Source organism: Eschscholzia californica, unplaced genomic scaffold (genome assembly GCF_041429995.1).
Source record: "Eschscholzia californica isolate CP2 unplaced genomic scaffold, dmEscCali1.0.p SCAF_1, whole genome shotgun sequence".
NCBI lineage: Eukaryota > Viridiplantae > Streptophyta > Magnoliopsida > Ranunculales > Papaveraceae > Eschscholzia > Eschscholzia californica.
This window is the reverse complement of record NW_028238198.1, coordinates 41139391-41157644: the sequence shown is the minus strand read 5'-3', so window position 1 is coordinate 41157644 and position 18254 is coordinate 41139391. Positions and strand designations below refer to the sequence as shown.

The window sequence follows — 18254 nt, the reverse complement described above, 5'->3', positions numbered from 1 at the left end:
TAGAAATGAGCAGCTTTGGAAAGTAACGACCCATCGAGAAATGGTGGAACAAACAAAACTTGTAGATGTCAGTTTTAGACGGAGATGTTTTTTTGTGAGAATGATCTACAAACCTTGGAAAGAAAATCAATGCCAAATGAATTTTCTCCTAAAGTCATATAGGTTTAGCTTACCAAGAAGAGAAATAGTTTATAGTCTATCTGCTGGAATCATTCACTGTTTGCCCAAAAGATTCATTCAAACTACTAATAAATATCACTTATTCCAATCAATATGATAAAATAATTCTACTTGCATGTTTTTTTTTTAAGATGTGGTATAGAGTATAGACTAATTATTCTAAATGAATGGAATATGTATCATTTGTGAAGCAGTGGTTGATCAGAGTCAAGGCCAATCAATTCTCTAGTCATTGTCGAGATTGACGAGAGGAACCTATAATATGATTCTCCAAATTTGGTATTTGTTGCTTGTTGGTCTTTCAAGTAAGGCACTACATACTTCTTCATATCACCTTGAGATATGCCAAGATGTGATCCTGGCACCCTTATGTATTTTACCTTCCCAGCTTCATCCAAGCTTCTCAAACCAATCCAGTCTTCTATGTATAATTTCGTCTGCACGTGTAGCACAACTTATCAAACCACAAAAAATGGAAATTGAGTACTTGCAGGTTCTACATTCTCTTGTACGTTTGAGCCTTTTATCGACAAATGTGCCATAAACTACACGTAATCTATATGATGGGAGTGAAATGTCGAAAATACTTTTCATGAACTTATATAACATTTCGACTGAGATAAAGTATAAAATCTTGAAGTATTGTAACACAATTCTTGATTCCATGAAATTAAATAAGTTCTGACTAAACAAGGAAGAAGTAACGACTTAAGTTCGCAGTAGTATTATGTTCTCAAACTTAAAGCTTACCTCCTGAGGAGGCAAAATAGGATCAAAGGCTCCATCAGGATAATAGCCAAACCAAGAAGTCTCCTTCGGTACCAGAACTGCATCATGCTCAAACTGATTGAAACAACAACCACAGTTTTGACATAATCAGTGCGATTCAATAGGATCTTTAGAGCAGTATGATTGATGGTTGAAATGCATGTTCCATGTCAGTTGCTAGGGTTTGAAGAAAACAAGAGAACGGAGAAATCTTTTACAACTCACCATAATAAGCACCAAATTCTGTAAGCTTGTAAACCGTTCCTTGTAAGTTGAGTTCCTCTCATTCGGCAGTTCATTGTTAAGCTTTGGAAGAAACTTACATCCTTTCAAGTAGGCAGGAATATCCTACATTTTGAAAGGTCGGTCGTCCCAATTAGTTCCTAGAAGAGTTTGGGTTAGTTGATATCTACAAAAACATTTTATGAAATACAATACCCAAGTGAACAAATGCAAATATAAGCAAACCATGGAAGAACACGAAGAACCAGGTTGGTTTTGCGCGAGCATATTATCTAATGTCTATGAACTATCATTGAAAGAAACACAACTTTTCGTATTTGAATGGCATTCTAGTTGTGATAGTTATCAATTTTACAGTTGCTTGGAAGGAAAGTAGTAGCTATGAATGAACAATCAACAAAATATGGGGAAAAGCGGAAACTTTACCTTATGTGAAAAGCAGAAAGCTTGTATGACCCTATTCTATAACTGAATATCTTATTATACCAAACCAATATCAACTTACTGTTGGAATTTTAAGATATCCACTGGGAGCCAAGTTAGCCTGATACACCGTCAGACAAAAGTTAGGGTTGTTTGCTGAAAATCTCATAGAGACATCATAAAGATATGAAGTATGACAATTATTGACATGAAGAAAATATCTTGTTTACAGAATAACTGAGGGTAAATTATCTTGCACGCTTAAATGCTATTACCTGAATGTAGTTGCTGTAGATCTCAAACTTAATTAGGTTGTCCGCAATAATGCACATGATTCCAGACTGCAAAACTTGAAAAGTTTTTATTGAGTAATGGGGAAGTTTTAAATCAACTGAGAAGTCACCTACATTAAATGAACAACGGCTGAATATTGAGCAAACGGTTTAATAATTGCACTGAACGTCAACATATTTTCACCGGAACGACAAATTATTTCCATACTAACATTCTTGTTAGAGCGAGTTTATACCAAAACCAAAATTCAATACTTATGGTGTGAGTTTTAGGAAGATAAATGAATCTAACCATAAGTACTATTCTATACAAGAAGTATATCAAAATGATGGTGGTTTCAATCTCGCGCGAATAGCTGGCTAAAAACATTAGTCATTGCTAAAATCGCTATAAAAAAAACCAACAAAGTCTTGCTCTAAGAAACTTGCTTCAACCACCTAGCTTGTGCCGAAAAAATGGAATGGAACAAGAATTAGCTTCAACAAGAGTTACAAGAAAAGCTATACGCTATGCACTTCTCTCTCTCCAAGTTTCTTTTTGATAAATAAGAAAATTTGCTACCCATATGAACTCTAAGAAGGATTGACTATCTAAATGGTGAAAGGTGCGTGAAAGACCACTTACTCCACACAGTGGCACAGAAGCAACACCAGCATGAGGACCTGCTAATGATATGAAGTTCCTAACCTGCACAAGTACGAAAAAGCAAAATTCAGTGTGAGGCCGCTAGACCCCTACTAAGCAACTCTATTATCATGGCACATCAGCATGTGTTTATAGTAAAGATAAAAGTTTCATAGTAAGGAAGCATTGACAACCAAGTAACCAACACTATAAAAAACAGTACTCTCTAATCTAAGGACCAAGTACTTTTGTGGATCTTTTCTTCCCATATTTCCCAATCGAGATCATAACATTTATGAACCAGTCATTTCTAAGCCTCCTCGATCATCAAAGTTTACATAAAAACCGCTTGCAAGTATGATAGAAGGAGTTATAAGTTCTTGAACTAGGCGAACTTTTAAAATGGTGATCTTCATGGGAGGAGATAAATTTTAACAAACCAACATCCCCAATCATGTATAGGGATAAATACCAAATAGGCATTCTCTTGGTAAGTTGAGAAATCTTACAGGGGGTCCTCCATCACAAAGTTCAATAACAGCTCTTCCTATCAAGTTCCCCTGAAACGAAAGAGAAAATTTTGGGATACAAATGTCAATATCTTCATGTTTCAGAGGGCAAAAGATAAAATAAATCTGAAGTAGGAAAGAAAATTATTGCTTGATTGGTGATAATTATTCATTGACGAATGCTAGAACATAACATATGGAATAAACTCTAAACAAGGAGGTTAGAAGCTAGGAACATCGAACTACGAAAACATTATTCCCAAACTGAAGTGGTGCAGTGTTGTAATCTATTACACCAATTACCTGTGATAGACCAACTATGTCATATCCATCACTGAGCTCTTTCATTTTCTTCACCTGTATTTTAAGCAAGTAAGTTCTCATGAAAAAAAATGAGTTCACAATCGAACACTAGACCGGAAAGACGCCAACATCTTTACCACCTTATCACAAGCAATTGCTGTCTGCAAAAATACAACATAATGTTGAACTAGGTGAGAACAACTTCAAAAGAAAAAACTAGGTGAGAAATGGAAATATATTCATTCATAATCTTTGAGATTTTTGGTAACTTGGTTTTCACCTGTTTCTCAAAGGGCATAAACCAGGAATCCCATGCTCCATTTCCGATTTCTCTACGAAAAGAAGCATGACAAACAGAGGGTTCGATTATTCAGTATAGAAAGAAAACTAGGACTTTTAATTTTTCTTATTATCACTTATATTTGCTCAGAGGTAGAAAACTTGAGTACAACTGATCTAATGCACTTATTCGGTTTATCAAATCTTTTTGACAGATTTGATAAACCTCTTTCACAACGTATGTGAATTCATCTTGAATGACCCATTTACCTAAACCAAATGCGTACTAACCCCATATGCATCATCTAAAGTACGCTTGTCCTTTCTCGACGAGAAAGTTAGCAGCCCCCTAGAAAATTCTTCCTATCAACACTCTCTTATTGCCCAATCTCATTCACGAAACCTTAGAAATGGATCATGAGAAATTATTCAGCTCCGAACTATTGCATAAGTTCCTTTAATGTGATAACATGTTCATATAGTGGGTTAAACATTATCACCTAATAAGATTTATGATGTTTCATTTTTGATATCACATTAACTACAAATAAGAATCATAAGATGAAATATTTTTTTATCGTACACGCAAACTCCTTTAGAGCCAGACCAGCGGTTCAGAAGCTCTGTGAAATGTGAAACACCTCTGCTGGTGCATTTGTCGCTGATGCCTGTCAGAAGGTTACTAGAAATATCAATCTCTGATCAAGAACCAACTTTTCCTATAAACAACGACAAGATTTTTAGGTAGAACTTAATCACAACAACAATATGTTAGATGTACACATTTTTTAATACAAATCTGAACACAAGACCATCTAAGAGTTCATTCTGAACACTTAATAAAGATCAACATCTCCAAATCTCGAGTCAGTGGAGACAATGATGAGATTTACGGGTTCATTTTTGTGTCAACCTAGCATTATTAATAAAACAAAACATAGGATAGTTTTTATAGGAACTATCTTGACTTCTGTAAGAGACATTGATTCACTCTAAACCGATTTAACTGCCTGATACTTGAGGTGTAACGGAAGTGTAAGACATTTGTGGTGTAAGCATAATAAGGGGGGTGATCTACTATAGTAATTCCATGGGAGAAGCAGCAATTGAATAGCATAGAATTTCAGTTCAACATGTTAAGTTGAGAAAACCCCCGAGTCACAAAAAGGGGGAACTAATTATTCTTTTTCTTTTTTCAGAAACAGTAAGATTCGAACTCTAGTCTCTCCTGTACTTGTCACATAAATAGTAAGACACAGAAACATACATGTTATCACTCAACCAAAGGAAGCTCCACGCGAAACTGAAATTAATATAGTTTGAAATTGACATCTTAGCTCAAACAATTAATCATTCAAATAACAAATATGAATTCCAAAATTTAGACTCCCTAAAGTTTTAAAAGTCAACAAATTGAATATCTTACTATTAAGAATAAATGAAGTGTATAATAAGAAAAGCTATAGTTCCAACTGAATCAAGTAATCATCAAAATTACAAGAGAGATAGAGATAGAGATAGTTGGTACCATGAAATACAATGAAAGGAATAGAAGATGAAAAAGGGATGGAGATGGAGAGTAGTAAGACCAAAAATTGCAGAGAAGACATTGATCACAATTTAGGCCACTGTTTTCATTTGCTCCTATAACTTTTGGTCTCTCACTATCTCTGTGTCCAGATTTATTGAAGATTTTCTTCTGTAACAAGTAAACCGTTGTTATAGATAGAGAGAGAGAGAGAGAGAGAGAGAGAGAGAGAGAGACAGAAAGAGTAAACGCAAGAAAAACCTACCAGTCAGTTGCTGTGGGATGTGGGCAGTCATGACTCATGACTCTTTAATGGTTGTTTGGTTAATAGTTGGTTTCTTTTCAAGGAGTCCTTGGTTCTTATGGTTAATTGGGTAATAGCCCATGACAATTCTCATTTTTATTTTTAGTCCCCAAGAACATTGACATTTACCACGTCATGTAACTCCCCGTGCCCCTAAAATGGCAAAGAGTACGTCGTGACGATATACAGACGAGACAAAAAAAATATCTGACAGAATCTTATGTGTAAATTGGACTGGTTAATCCTGTATAAACTTGTCATATAATAAAGACATTCATTCAACTTTCAAACGTAACACAATAAGTAAAATTTAAGATATTCTTTGAAGTCCCTCATATCATGAAGTCACTATGACTTGAACCAAGATATGAATGTTATGGTCTTTCTGTTAAACATATAAGTTTGAAGTTGAATGACACAAAGTCACTGTGACTTGAACCAAGATGACACATTGCCACCGTCTCTACAACTGAAGATTCTATGCTAATCCAATAACTTCAATTAAATTATTTATAGGTACTTATATCACGCTAACAACGGTGTGATTGGGGACTTTGTGTCATCCACAAACCTTCATCCAACATATTATCTCGGTCAAGCTTTGGTCAAGCTCATCAAAACCTTAGTGGATTGAAACCCATGGCCACCACTAATTTTCATCCCTAAACTCTCCCTTCCGCGTCCTTCTTTTATCTCTCTTTGAAAAAATCTTGGGATTTAAGTTTTTTTTCTTCAATTGAACCTCAGCAAGTACCAACAGGACCTTTTTAGTATCCAATTATTAAAAAGTTCTTTAACTTGACGAAATTACATGACAGTCACTCGGATAACTTAAATTCTTGAAAACCTTTTAGCTGAACTTGGAATATTACAATCTTCAATGTTAAAGGAAAATCATCCCCAAATAACCTCATATATTTCTCGGAAATGATAACATGTAGAGCTATTTCGTATTAATCCCAAGTTATCGTTTGCAATGACTTATAATGATTCTAATAGTTCCACTTTCCAAATATTCACTCTCGCATCATTTTACTTGCAGTCCTTCTTCCAATCCCAAGACTCGGTAACATATACTCTTAACTTATTATCTTTTAAACAACTTTTTTAATTGACTCATTTTCCTCTTTTGAGTGGGTTCTCAACCAAATAGAGTGTAGTACATATATATATCTACGACGTCTTAAAGACGTGGTAGATCATTTTTGGCTAACACCTTCGTGTAATACATGTGAAGATTGGTGTAAACCTGAAAATAAGAAAATCAGAACTTAAAAAAATCAAATGACGGAGAAGAAGAAAATGAACTACTTAATTGCATAGAGAAATTCAAGGGAGTTTGGAGAAATATACAAGAAAGATAATCGTGTGAAAATTGGGTAGTTAATAGTTATACCCAAATTTCTCCAACTAATTAAGTAATGGGAGAGATTGGTGGGAGAGAGAAATACGTGAAAAAGAAGAAAGTTTAATGTGTAGTTTGTATATAAGAACGTGAGATGTATCTAAACTGCTAGATAAGAAAAAGTCAGATTACAATCTAACGGAGGCGAATATTCAAAACATAAATCTATGGTCCACCTAAAAAAGTAAAAAACACCATTGCGTTTTATATAATACTAGGTATCTCCCGTGCCCTGTGGGCGCGGTCAATTCCGTTGTACGCCAGTCGTCAAGCACAACGAGTTTAAATATTCACCGAGTGCATGCAACAATTTAGGTAGGCATTGTGTTACATGCACTCCACTGAATGTTTAAATTCATTGTGCTTGACGACTAGCGTAAGCCTGACGGGATTGACCACGCCCGCAGGACGCAAGAGATACCTAGTTAATAGTAAAACGACTAAGCCAAAAAGATCACCTTCCTTTACAAAAGAAACTATAGGTTTAAGATACAATAATTTAGGTGTCGGGTCTATATAAAAGAAAACAACAAAAAAAGTGAACAAAAGTTGTAAATCATAAAATATTCTCAACATTCACTTGTGCTCAACATAAAATATTATGGTTATCATTTGAAAACTGTAATGTTTAGAACAAGGTTGCCTGGAACGCGGTACGTTCCGGTACGTGGTACGGGTACGGGTACGCGGTACGTTGGGTTGAGAGTATTCGGTACGTTAGGGTATACTTTTTCGGTACGCTTTTTCGGTACACAATTCGCTAGGGTACGTTATTTCGGTACGCTCAATAATTCAAATATATATATATATATATATATATATATGAAAGCAAACTTTACCAATTTGATTAATTTATAAATATTTTAAAATAAACTATGTAGAGAAATTTGTACCTAGTAATTTAATTAATGTTCGAAAATAAAATATAAAATTGAATGAAACATAAAAACCTAGCATAAAAAACTCAAACAATTAGTCTTAAGTCGTCTTTTAATTGCCTTTTGAACTACTTCCCCTTGCAAAATTTGATATGAAATTGGATCCGCTCGTAGCGTTGGATGGTATCTCTTCATCTTCATTATCATCTTCAACAACCACATCCTCAAGAGACTTCCAACGCATATCTTCTAGCCTCACAATTGAATCATCTATATGTTTGTGTTCAAGATTTATGTCCCACTTCTTATACGGACCATCCTTGTAACTTTCAGAGAATCGAGATTGGAGACGAATGTTAGAGTGAATGTATACCAATTTATCAGCTCTATCGGAATTCAACCTATTTCTCTTCACACTATGAATGAATGAATATGTGCTCCAATTTCTTTCAGCCGATGAGCTAGTAATAGGTTGGGCCAATACCTATAAAATAAACGAACAAATAAATTAACAATGAAAAATAATTACATTAAAAATAATAATACCAATTTACCTTCTTTGCCACTTCTACAAGCTCTGGAGTTTCTGAGCCATATGTTGACCACCAATCAATAACATCCATGGTCACAACATCAGTTTGGGCAGCTACCATAGCGTACATCCCCTTTCTTGAATGGAATACTGCATATTGTTCACGGAACGGTCTTGACTCTTTTTCATCTTCTGCTATTTTTTCAAATGCTTCCATAACACCCATCATAACTTCTTTGTCTTGATTTGGACTCTTCCTAGTAGTACCCCCTGGTGCAGGTGTAGCAAGATACCGAGGATCATAATATCGTGGTGTTAAAGCAAATCCAAGGCAATGCATTGGAATATTCATTTTTTCCCATCTTTCAAGCACCATTTTTTCAATCTGAGGGTACTTGTCTGCATGATTTCCCTCTCTCATAATATCTTTTATTTCACCAAGCATATTATCCATCCTTTCGTAATTTCACCCATTTTTTGACCTTCTCCGTCACAAAATTTGATTTGAAAATATATCGGCTTGGTGATCCGTATTATGTTTTCCACATCATCCCAAAATTCTTCACTATTAATAGTTTCTGTAACTAATGGACCTAACTTTCTTGTGTGATCATCTCCACTTTTTACTAGATCTTTCCATGTTTTAACAACAACAGTGGTTGCAAGAGCCTCTCTACAATCAACAAGTCGCTTTAACAATATATAATGCGACGCAAATCTAGTCTTTGCTACTTTTAGAAGCTCTAGTTTCGAATGATTCCTAAATATAGCTAAAGCATGTGTGTGATTTATAAAGTATTTAACAATATTATTTCCTCTTCTATAAGTAGCTGTAAACCAGTCAAACGCTTTTGCCATATCTTTGAAAATAAGGTTTAAAGTATGAACTACACAAGGAGACCAAAAAATATGTTTGTGTACCTTTTCAACTTCCTTACGGCAAGTTTGCAGTTAGCTGCATTATCCATCACTACTTGTAGCACGTTTGATGATCCTACCTCTTCAATCGCTTTAAGTAAAAATTTTGAAATTGCTAAACCTGTTTTTTCTATCCCTTCGAAATCTTGAGCATACAAAAACATGGCACCTCGACTATTTACTGCAATTATATTGATCAAAGGTTGATGTTTCATATTAGTCCAACCATCTGAAACAATAGAAACTCCATGAGAATACCATGTATCTTTGACATGTGTCATATCTTTCTCAATATTTCTTTTGCATTCATCTAATAAAGTAGTTCTTGCTTTTTCATAAGATGGAGCTTTGTAACCTTTAGGAGCTCTATTAATTGCTGTTACCATCTCATGAAATTGAGGATTTCTCAAAACATTAAAAGGAATTCCGTTTACACACAACCCCTTCATCACTTTCATGTCAACTATTAATTGCTGTTACCTGATAATGATTGCTTTGGTTTTGTGAGTGTAGAGTTTTTTAGTGAAGAAGAAATTCCTTTTTTTTCAGCTTCATAAACTCTGTTACGGACTTTCTCATACAAATCTCTATTCTTCATTAATGCATCACAACGCTTAATTCCAGCTTTTTTTCCAACTTCAACACCAAAAAGTGGGAATGAATACGTGTATATGAACTAGTGAAATTACCACAACAATGTTTGCAAGTCCAACTCTTTGACCCTCCAGGATTTTTTTATGGATTAGTACCATCAACAATTATTTCGTTAAGTAAAGGTTTGGATATCAAATCTTCTTTTGTGACGCGTGATTGTTTACTGATATTAGTTTTCGAGCCTTCTTGATTAACACTATTATCAACATGAACTTCGTCTTCATCAGATTCATCGTCTAAATTATGAATATTGCCTTCTTGATTAACACTATTCACCTGTGATGATGAAATTTCAATATCATCCCTTGTTCTTTTTTCCCCGAATGCCATCTTTATGAAACACTAGTGAAGATTTAATTTTACTAGTATTGAAGTTATGAATAAAATTGGTTGTATAAGACCAATATTTATACTATAGTGCCTATTTCTAAAGATTAATTAAAAAAAAAATTAGATTTAGTTAGAATTCCTAATCACATAAAAAGTTATTTCTTAAAGAGTAAAGTAGTTTACTATTTCTGTATACATTAATTTGCATAGTAAATCAGGGAACAATTAATTGTCTTAATTAATGTGGTTTAGTAAATACTAAGTAATAAAATTGGATTATGAGTAACATAATAAAAAATTCGTTTTATTATGTCTGGTGTAAAATTCGTTTTATGTATATGTTGTTGTCTAAAATTCGTTTTGGGGTACAATTTAATAAAAAATCAATATTATCTATAGATTACAAGTCAGTTTTGAGAATAAAAAATTATTAGTTGGGAAGTTTCCTAACACAATGAAGTTGCCTTTTTGTTTTGAGGAGTTGGGCAAAACGCCCAAAATTGGCCCAAGTATAAGAACCCAGCCCACGTCAGAGAAACAATAAGCTGCAGGTCCATGGCGCCAGGCTTTCAAATCGAAAATAAAAAACAACCTTGATTTTTCCAGTAATCACGGAAATGCCATTGAAATATACCAAGACCCCTTAAAGCAACCGTCCCATCTCCATTAATTACTACCCACACTGCTCAGTTTTGGAAAACCATTTTCCTTCTTCCCACATCTCTTCACCAGTTGATTTTTTCTCTCTCCAAAAACCTTTCTTCTTCCCACATCTTTTTTGACTTTCATTACTGCAACAGTGGAAGCTTCAAAAAAACTTCAAAGAAGTTAATCTCCTTCAATGCTACCTGGATTTGTGGAAGAAACACTCAAAACTGTAAGTATCCACTTAGATCTTAAACATCTTCTTTTTGTTTTTCTTCATAATCGAAAAAGAAAATTTTTTGCTGATTTGGGGAAGAAACTTCTAGATGGGGTTTTGAGTCTGTTAAAAATGGATTTCTCCTTCTCTCTCATCAACATAACCAAAACCATATTAACTTTCTCGTTTGATTTGAGAATCTTTCCTGGTTGATTTTTATTTCAAAACCCTAAATCGAAGAAACTTTGTGTTTGATTTTTATTTAAGAACCCTAAAACTTAGAAAATTTCCAGTTTAGTTCGTTTAAGAACCCTAAATCTGAAAAAGATTTCTTCTTTCATTTTATTTAAGAACCCTAAATCTGACAAAAAATTTATGTTTTATTTTTACCAGGGAAACCTAAATCCAACAAAACTTTTCGGTATGATCTTTTCGGTACATAGTTTCCTGAACTGTAAACTGTTTACTTCCCGGTAAATAGTTTCCTGTATACATACCCACTTACTAAGATTATATTTCGGTTACAGTATATAATATTATGTACCTCTAATAAATAAAGTTACAGTATAAAAATGGAGTCAACTACCTCTATTGTGACTAAGCCAAATAATAAGAAACAGTATGACTAACATGATATGAATGAGTCTCAAGAGGGATAGAGAAAGAGAATTGAAGATGAACTGTCTCAAATATTCTGAGTATGCTATCGTGTTCTAGGCAATTTATGCTTAACTATTATATTCTAGGCAGTTTCCAGTACATATTTTTGTTCCCTGTACATAGTTTGTTCTTTGAACATGGTTGTACAAGGTTTAGTTCCCTGTACACATGTTTGTTCCTGACCATCAATTTAGTTCCCTATACACATGTTTGTTCCTGACCACTAATTTGTTCCTTCTACACATATTTGTTCCCGGGTATAATTATGAGTATGCTATTGTGTTCTAGGTAAGTTCTTCTAACTATTGTATTGTAGGCAGTTTGTTCCTCGTACATAGTTTGTCCACTGACAAAGATTTTACAAGGTTTTGTTCTCTGTACACATGTTTGTTCTTGGAAAGTATTTCTGTGTATGCTATATTTGAAATGTAAATGAATGTGTGTTAGTCTTTGTTGTATTCCCTGTACATATTTTATTAGATGGTGCTATTAGAGATGTATTTACCACTGAATGTTCCTCTTTTACAGTAAGCACATGAGGAGTCCACTACCGCTATCGTGACTAAGCCAAAGAACACAACAACAGTATGACTTACATGATATGAATGAGTCTCAAGAGGGATGGAGAAAGAGAATTCAAGATGAAGTGTCTTAAATGGTGGTGTTGTATTAAGTTTATATATTCGCTTAGTACCACTTTTTATTTAATGTATTTTTGCTCATGTACTAACACACCTATAATGTACTATAAACGAATGCATGTTTTGGAACAATATGCTTTGGTGAAACTTAAATAGTAGGTTATTGTGCGAAATTTGAAATATGATACATATCCTGACTTAGTTTATAAAGCGTTAACAGTGTACATTTGTAAATGTACAGTAAATTCCCAAATGTGTTGTACATTCGCAAATGTGCAGAACATTCGCAAATGTGTGTACAGTACATTCGCAAATGTGCAGAACATTCGCAAATGTGTGTACAGTACATTCGCAAATGTGGAGTACATTAGTAAATTTGTGTGTAGTACATTCGCAAATGTACATTATGTTCGAAAATGTACAATACATTTTCATATGTACTCCACATAGAAGTTTGCAACTCACATTTTGAAAAGTGCATTTTCTAATGTACTCCACATTTTAAAATGTACAACACATTGGAAAATCTACAGTACATTTTCAAATGTACTCCATATAGAAGTTTGCACCCCACATTAGGTGGTTGTTCGTAGAAAGAAAAATTTGGGGGGGACCAAACTAGAAGAAAAATGACTTACAATTATGCACTGTAAATTTTATAATGTACATGACATACAATTATGTACTGTAAATTTTATAATGTACATGAAATAACAATATGTATTATAGACTTTCATGATAAATTTGTTAAGGTACAGAGTCGTACAACTTCAACTAATGATAACATTAATCGATTTGAAGACTTTGTGAAGGGAAAACTATCTGTGAAACCTTTCATGGTCTAGCTTACATCTTAAAATGTACAGGACATACAATTATGTACTGTAAATTTTATAATGTACAGAAAATAACAATATGTATTATAGACTTCCATGATACCTTTGTTAAAATACAGAGTTGTATAACTTCGACTAAAAATAACATTAATCGATTTGAAGACTATGTGAAGGGAAAACTGTTTGTGAAACCTTTCATGGTCTAGCTTACGTTTTAAAATGTACAGGATAAACATTTATTTACTGTAAATTTTATAATGTATAGGAAATAACAATATGTACAATATTCTTCCATGATAACTTTGTTAAGGTATAGAGTTGTACAACTTCGACTAAAGATAACATTGGTCGAGGTTTGCGTATACCGGTGATGAAGTCTTCACACGTGTGAACTGGATTATAGGGTTTCCATGATAACTTTGTTAAGGAATAGAGTTGTACATCTTTAAGAGAAATATTCATCATCTTTAAATTGTAGTGTGTTCAGTGCACAGACACAGGTAACAGGAACTTGATAGTATAACGGAAACTGAAGAGTGTACTATACGTTTTGTAATGTACTATACACATAATACTTTACTAACCATCTAACAACTTATTGTAAATTTTGTCATGCACTGTACTATACACATAATACTTTACTGGCCGTAAATTTTAAAAGGTACAATAAATACAAATATGTAGTATTGGGATGAATGATAACTTTGTTTTGGTATAAAGTATTACAACTTCGACTAAAGATAACATTGTCGATTTGAGGACTATGTGAGGCGGAGAACTTTCTGTAAGACCTTTCATGGCCTAATGTACATTTTAAAATGTACGACCAATACAAATAGTACTGTAAATTTTAAAATGTACAGTAAATACAAATATGTTGTATTGGATTGAATGATAACTTTGTTTTGGTACAAAGTATTACAACTTCGACTAAAGATAACATTGGTCGATTTGAAGACTATGTAAAGGGGGGAACTTTCTGTAAAAGCTTTCATGGTCTAATGTACATTTTAAAATGTACAGAAAATACAAATATGTATTGTACACAATCCTTCTTAATAAGAGCACGACGAAAGATATGTAATGAAAAATGATATCTAAAACTTATCAATGTATAGTAAATATTTTTGTACACATTACATTTCAATATTCCCCGAGAAAGAATCTAGTGTGTCCAATGCACAAACACAGGTAGCAGGAACTTGGTAGTATAGCGGGAACTGAGAAATGTACTCTACATTTTGTAATGTACTGTACACATAATATTTTACTGACCGTCTAACAACGTATTAGAAATTTTGCCATGTATTGTACACAAACTAACACACAGTACAGATAACAACTAAACATTCATACGCCATAAATTTTTAATCTTTTAGAGAGAGAAATAAAAGAAGAAGAAGATCAGAAATTTTTAATCTTTTAAAGAGATGAAGAGCATGAAATATGTCCCAGAAGTTCTTAATCTTTTAGAGAGAGAAATAAATGAAGAAGGAGATTAGAAATTCCTAATCTTTTAGAGAGAGAAAGAGATGAAGAATAAGATTAGAAATTTTTAAATTTTTAGAGAGAGAAAGAAATGAGGAAGATCAGGAAACATGGTGCAAAAAGAGAAAGAAATCGATTTTGAGAGATTTTGTTATAATCTCACATCTTTCGACATGCTCTTATTAGGAAAGATTATGTACAATCTCAGATCTTTTAGATTCTATTATAATCTCAAATTAATTTTAAAGATGGAAAGAGACAAAGAAGATCAGAGAGAAATTTCTTGAGAGAGAAAGAAGAAGCAAAATATGTTGAGAAATTTTCTTCCTACAGATTTACTTTTCATGGTTAGACACGAAATCAGTCAGAAAAAGATGGAGGTGTAGGCACTATGTACGGTTAAAGGGTAATATAGGAAGGAACTGGAAAGAGAAAAGAAAAAAATCAGAATTTTCTGACATTTGGACTGATCCCTCATTTTTTATTTTGGCTGGGGATGAAGCTTATTTCCCCTCAACTTTTTGGATCTCTGACTCATTTTGGCTTTTTGTTTTTCATTAATTTGGGAAACTTCCCAATGCATGCACAACTCTCAATAGAATTCAAGTTTCTAAATATATTAATATAATATATTGCCTAAAGACTCTTTTCATCTGTTCATATTATCATCAAGTAAAAGGAAAGTTAATATAGATCCAATGGTTGCAAAAAAACCTAAAAAATTCGAATTTATTTATGATCTGACGGTCAAAAACTGATCTAGACTCTTATAATCTGACGGTGAGAATAAACAACTCTATCTATAAAACTAAACTAAACCCTAATTATTTTTTTAAAAACCTAAAAGACTAAAATGAAACCCTACACAGAGTCAGAGACCGCCATCTTCTTCTCTCTTCTCCCCTCACTAAACAAACTTTTGTTAAAAACCCTAAAAGGCTAAATGAAACCCTACTATCAGAGAGGCTATGGAGTCCGAAAATCGTCGTCTAATAGAGAAAATATATGTGATGAATCATGGCGAGATCCTAAAAGCTAAAAGATGAAGATCTAAAACAAAAATACAGGTTTTTCAATTTTTTTCTTCAAAAACTAGTATTTTTTTTCCATCTTCTTCAATGAATCTGGTTCGCTCTTAACAACGATCTGGTTCGCTCTTACCGACGATCTGGTACGTGAACGCACCCTAAAAGGGTACGCGCGAACCAGATCGCAGTTCGTCACTACTCCTAGCAAATCTGGCAACCTTGGTTTAGAAATTGTCAAAAGAAAAATAAAAAACTATACATATTTTTCAGGAAAGAAAATATAAGAATAAGAATTATAAAGTTTACTCAACAACAATATATTAAATATAAGATAGTAAAGAAAATCAAATTTAATGCATTAATTAACAAAAGACTAAGGACGAAAATAATGGGAAGAATTATATTTGAGTAAATTGAAGTAGTATGACATTATAAAACTAGTTATACATTAATGTATGCAGTAGAATCTAATGTTAAGTTACATTTAACACAAATTTTAATTGATGCAAAATTAAAATGGGGTATATAAAACGTTAACAAAGTTATAAATAATGTCAAACAAATATTATAGGTTTTTTAAGCAATAAACAATTTATTCGTTACAAATTACATAAAGAAAGTCTTGTAAATTAAAGTCTCGGTTGTTCATCAACCATGTATTACACAAAATCAAAAAACTGTTAGTAATCCATCAACATAATTATAACTAATATGAAAAGAATAAAACAATTCAAATTTATCTAGTTGGCTAAATAAAGGGGATGAAAACAGGATGTAATGAGTTTCTAGAGCAACAGTTATCACATTCTTAATCCATTAAGAACTTTAAACTGCCAAAGGATGAAAGATAGTATAGATATATAACCAACCAACCAACCAACCAACCACAATTAGTCTTCCAGCAAAAAAAAAAGATCAAGCATAGTTAGAGAGAGAAGGGTTCATGACTGACGAAAACAAAATAAAATTAAAGCAATACCACATCAGAATGACCAATATCAAAGAAATTTCCCATGATTCATAAAACTTCAACCATGTAGCTTGTACAAAACCATTCATACATTGTTAGTTCTCAACTTTAAACCACAACAAATTAATGAACTTGAAAAAAATCTAACAACATAAACATTAATTTGAGAGTCACCAAAAAAATCTAACAACATAAACATTAATTCGATAGCAAATTGAAGTAATCGTATAATTTGATATGAGAGAGGAAAAGTATAGATAAAGTAACCGTAAAAAGGGGAAATGTTCAGTTTATATTGTGAGAGAATCAAGGATTGGGAGGAAATAATGGAAATTTTGTAACTACGGTGCTGTTTGTTTTTTCATTTTTTTCATATCTGAAATCTGAATTTGAATCATTTCAGATTTCAGATGTTTGTTTTCCTTATTTATTGAAATCTGAAATATTTGCTGAATTGTGTTCATGTCTGAATGGGCTGAAAAATAACCCTCAATTTTCAGACTTCAAAAGAAGTCTGAAATAAAGGCATGTCTGCTGAATTATGTTAAATGACACAAATGCCCTCTTATATTTTTACCACCAACACGACAGGGCCACCACCCACACCTGATTACCACCACCACCCACACCGGATTACCACCACCACCCACACTGGAAACCAACGACCACCACCAGGCGCCTACCGGAAACCGACAACCACCACCACCTACATCAAAGACCGACGACCACCACCATCTCCACCAAAGACCGACGACCACCACCACCTCCACCAAAGACGGACGACCACCACCACCACCACCAAAAACCGACGACCACCAACCAAGAACCACCACTAAAACCACAACCCGATAACCACCACCACCAAAAAGCGAGAAACACAACCACCAAAAAGCGAGAAACACAACCACCGCCAAAAAGCGATAACCACCACCAAAACCACAAACCGACCGCCACCACAAACAGGCTTATCCCTATTTGTTAGGGAGAGAAGAACTGAAAAAAAGGGGAACAAAGAGAGATCTGAGAGAAAGGGAAGAGAGAGAGAGAGGGGAACCGAGAGAGAGAGAGATAAACAACCGCCGGGGAATCCGAGATTTAGCCGAGATAGATAGGTTTCGCCGGAAACATTCTGGTCGGAAGAGAGGGAGGAGGCTGAGAGATGGAGAAAGAGAAATGGAGCAGTTAGGGTTTTGCTTATCTATTTATTAGAGAGAAAATATAGGGTTTTGCTTTTCTATTAATTAGAGAGAGAAAATATTAGGGTTTTGCAAAAGTAGGTTTGTTTGAGATAAATATTACATAGGGGTATAAATGTAAATCAGTTAATTCAGACTTCAAAATTCAGATTAAAAAAGCAAAACCTAAATTTCAAAATAGTTCAGCCAATTCAGATTCAGCCAATTCAGTTCAGCCAATTCAGATTCAGCCAATTCAGATTTCAGACGTCAAAAAAAAAAAACAAACAGCACCTACATCTCTAATCACCTAAGACATAGATGGGAGGTTTAAAAAACCGAAATTTCAATTAACTTAAATCATTGGATCAAAACCTCAAGAAATTAAGTAACGAAGATTTATAAATGACAAGTTACGACGA

General features: G+C 33.6%; 1 protein-coding gene and 1 pseudogene across 4 annotated transcripts; both read right to left on the bottom strand.

Moving 5' to 3' along the window:
• Positions 1–217: 217 nt before the first annotated feature.
• On the bottom strand, positions 218–5477 carry LOC147566873 (uncharacterized). 4 transcript variants are annotated; one of them, XM_086653427.1, is made up of 13 exons: positions 5417–5442; positions 5152–5322; positions 4207–4291; positions 3625–3676; positions 3485–3505; positions 3345–3398; positions 3042–3092; positions 2533–2595; positions 1890–1955; positions 1697–1735; positions 1174–1296; positions 931–1023; positions 218–617 (listed from the first exon to the last, which is right to left on the bottom strand). In XM_086653427.1, the coding sequence occupies exons 2-13, from the start codon at positions 5231–5233 to the stop codon at positions 360–362; spliced, it is 987 nt and encodes a 328-aa protein (XP_086509553.1). In that variant the 5' UTR covers positions 5234–5322; positions 5417–5442; the 3' UTR covers positions 218–359. The 4 variants fall into 4 exon arrangements, with proteins under 4 accessions (XP_086509553.1, XP_086509554.1, XP_086509552.1 ...); XM_086653428.1 differs by lacking the exon at positions 3485–3505 and having other exon boundaries at positions 3345–3420; positions 5417–5477; XM_086653426.1 differs by lacking the exon at positions 5417–5442 and having other exon boundaries at positions 5152–5382.
• A 2373-nt stretch (positions 5478–7850) lies between these two features.
• LOC147566872 (uncharacterized) lies at positions 7851–9168 on the bottom strand (annotated as a pseudogene).
• Between the last annotated feature and the right edge of the window lie 9086 nt (positions 9169–18254).

Coding starts and splice junctions, on each gene's coding strand:
- LOC147566873 (XM_086653427.1), bottom strand. CDS start 5,233: ATGTCTTCTCTGCAATTTTTGGTCTTACTACTCTCCATCTCCATCCCT. Junction 3,399..3,484: donor CAGCAATTGCTTGTGATAAG/GTGGTAAAGATG, acceptor CTTAAAATACAG/GTGAAGAAAATGAAAGAGCT. Junction 1,736..1,889: donor TCTACAGCAACTACATTCAG/GTAATAGCATTT, acceptor ACGGTGTATCAG/GCTAACTTGGCTCCCAGTGG.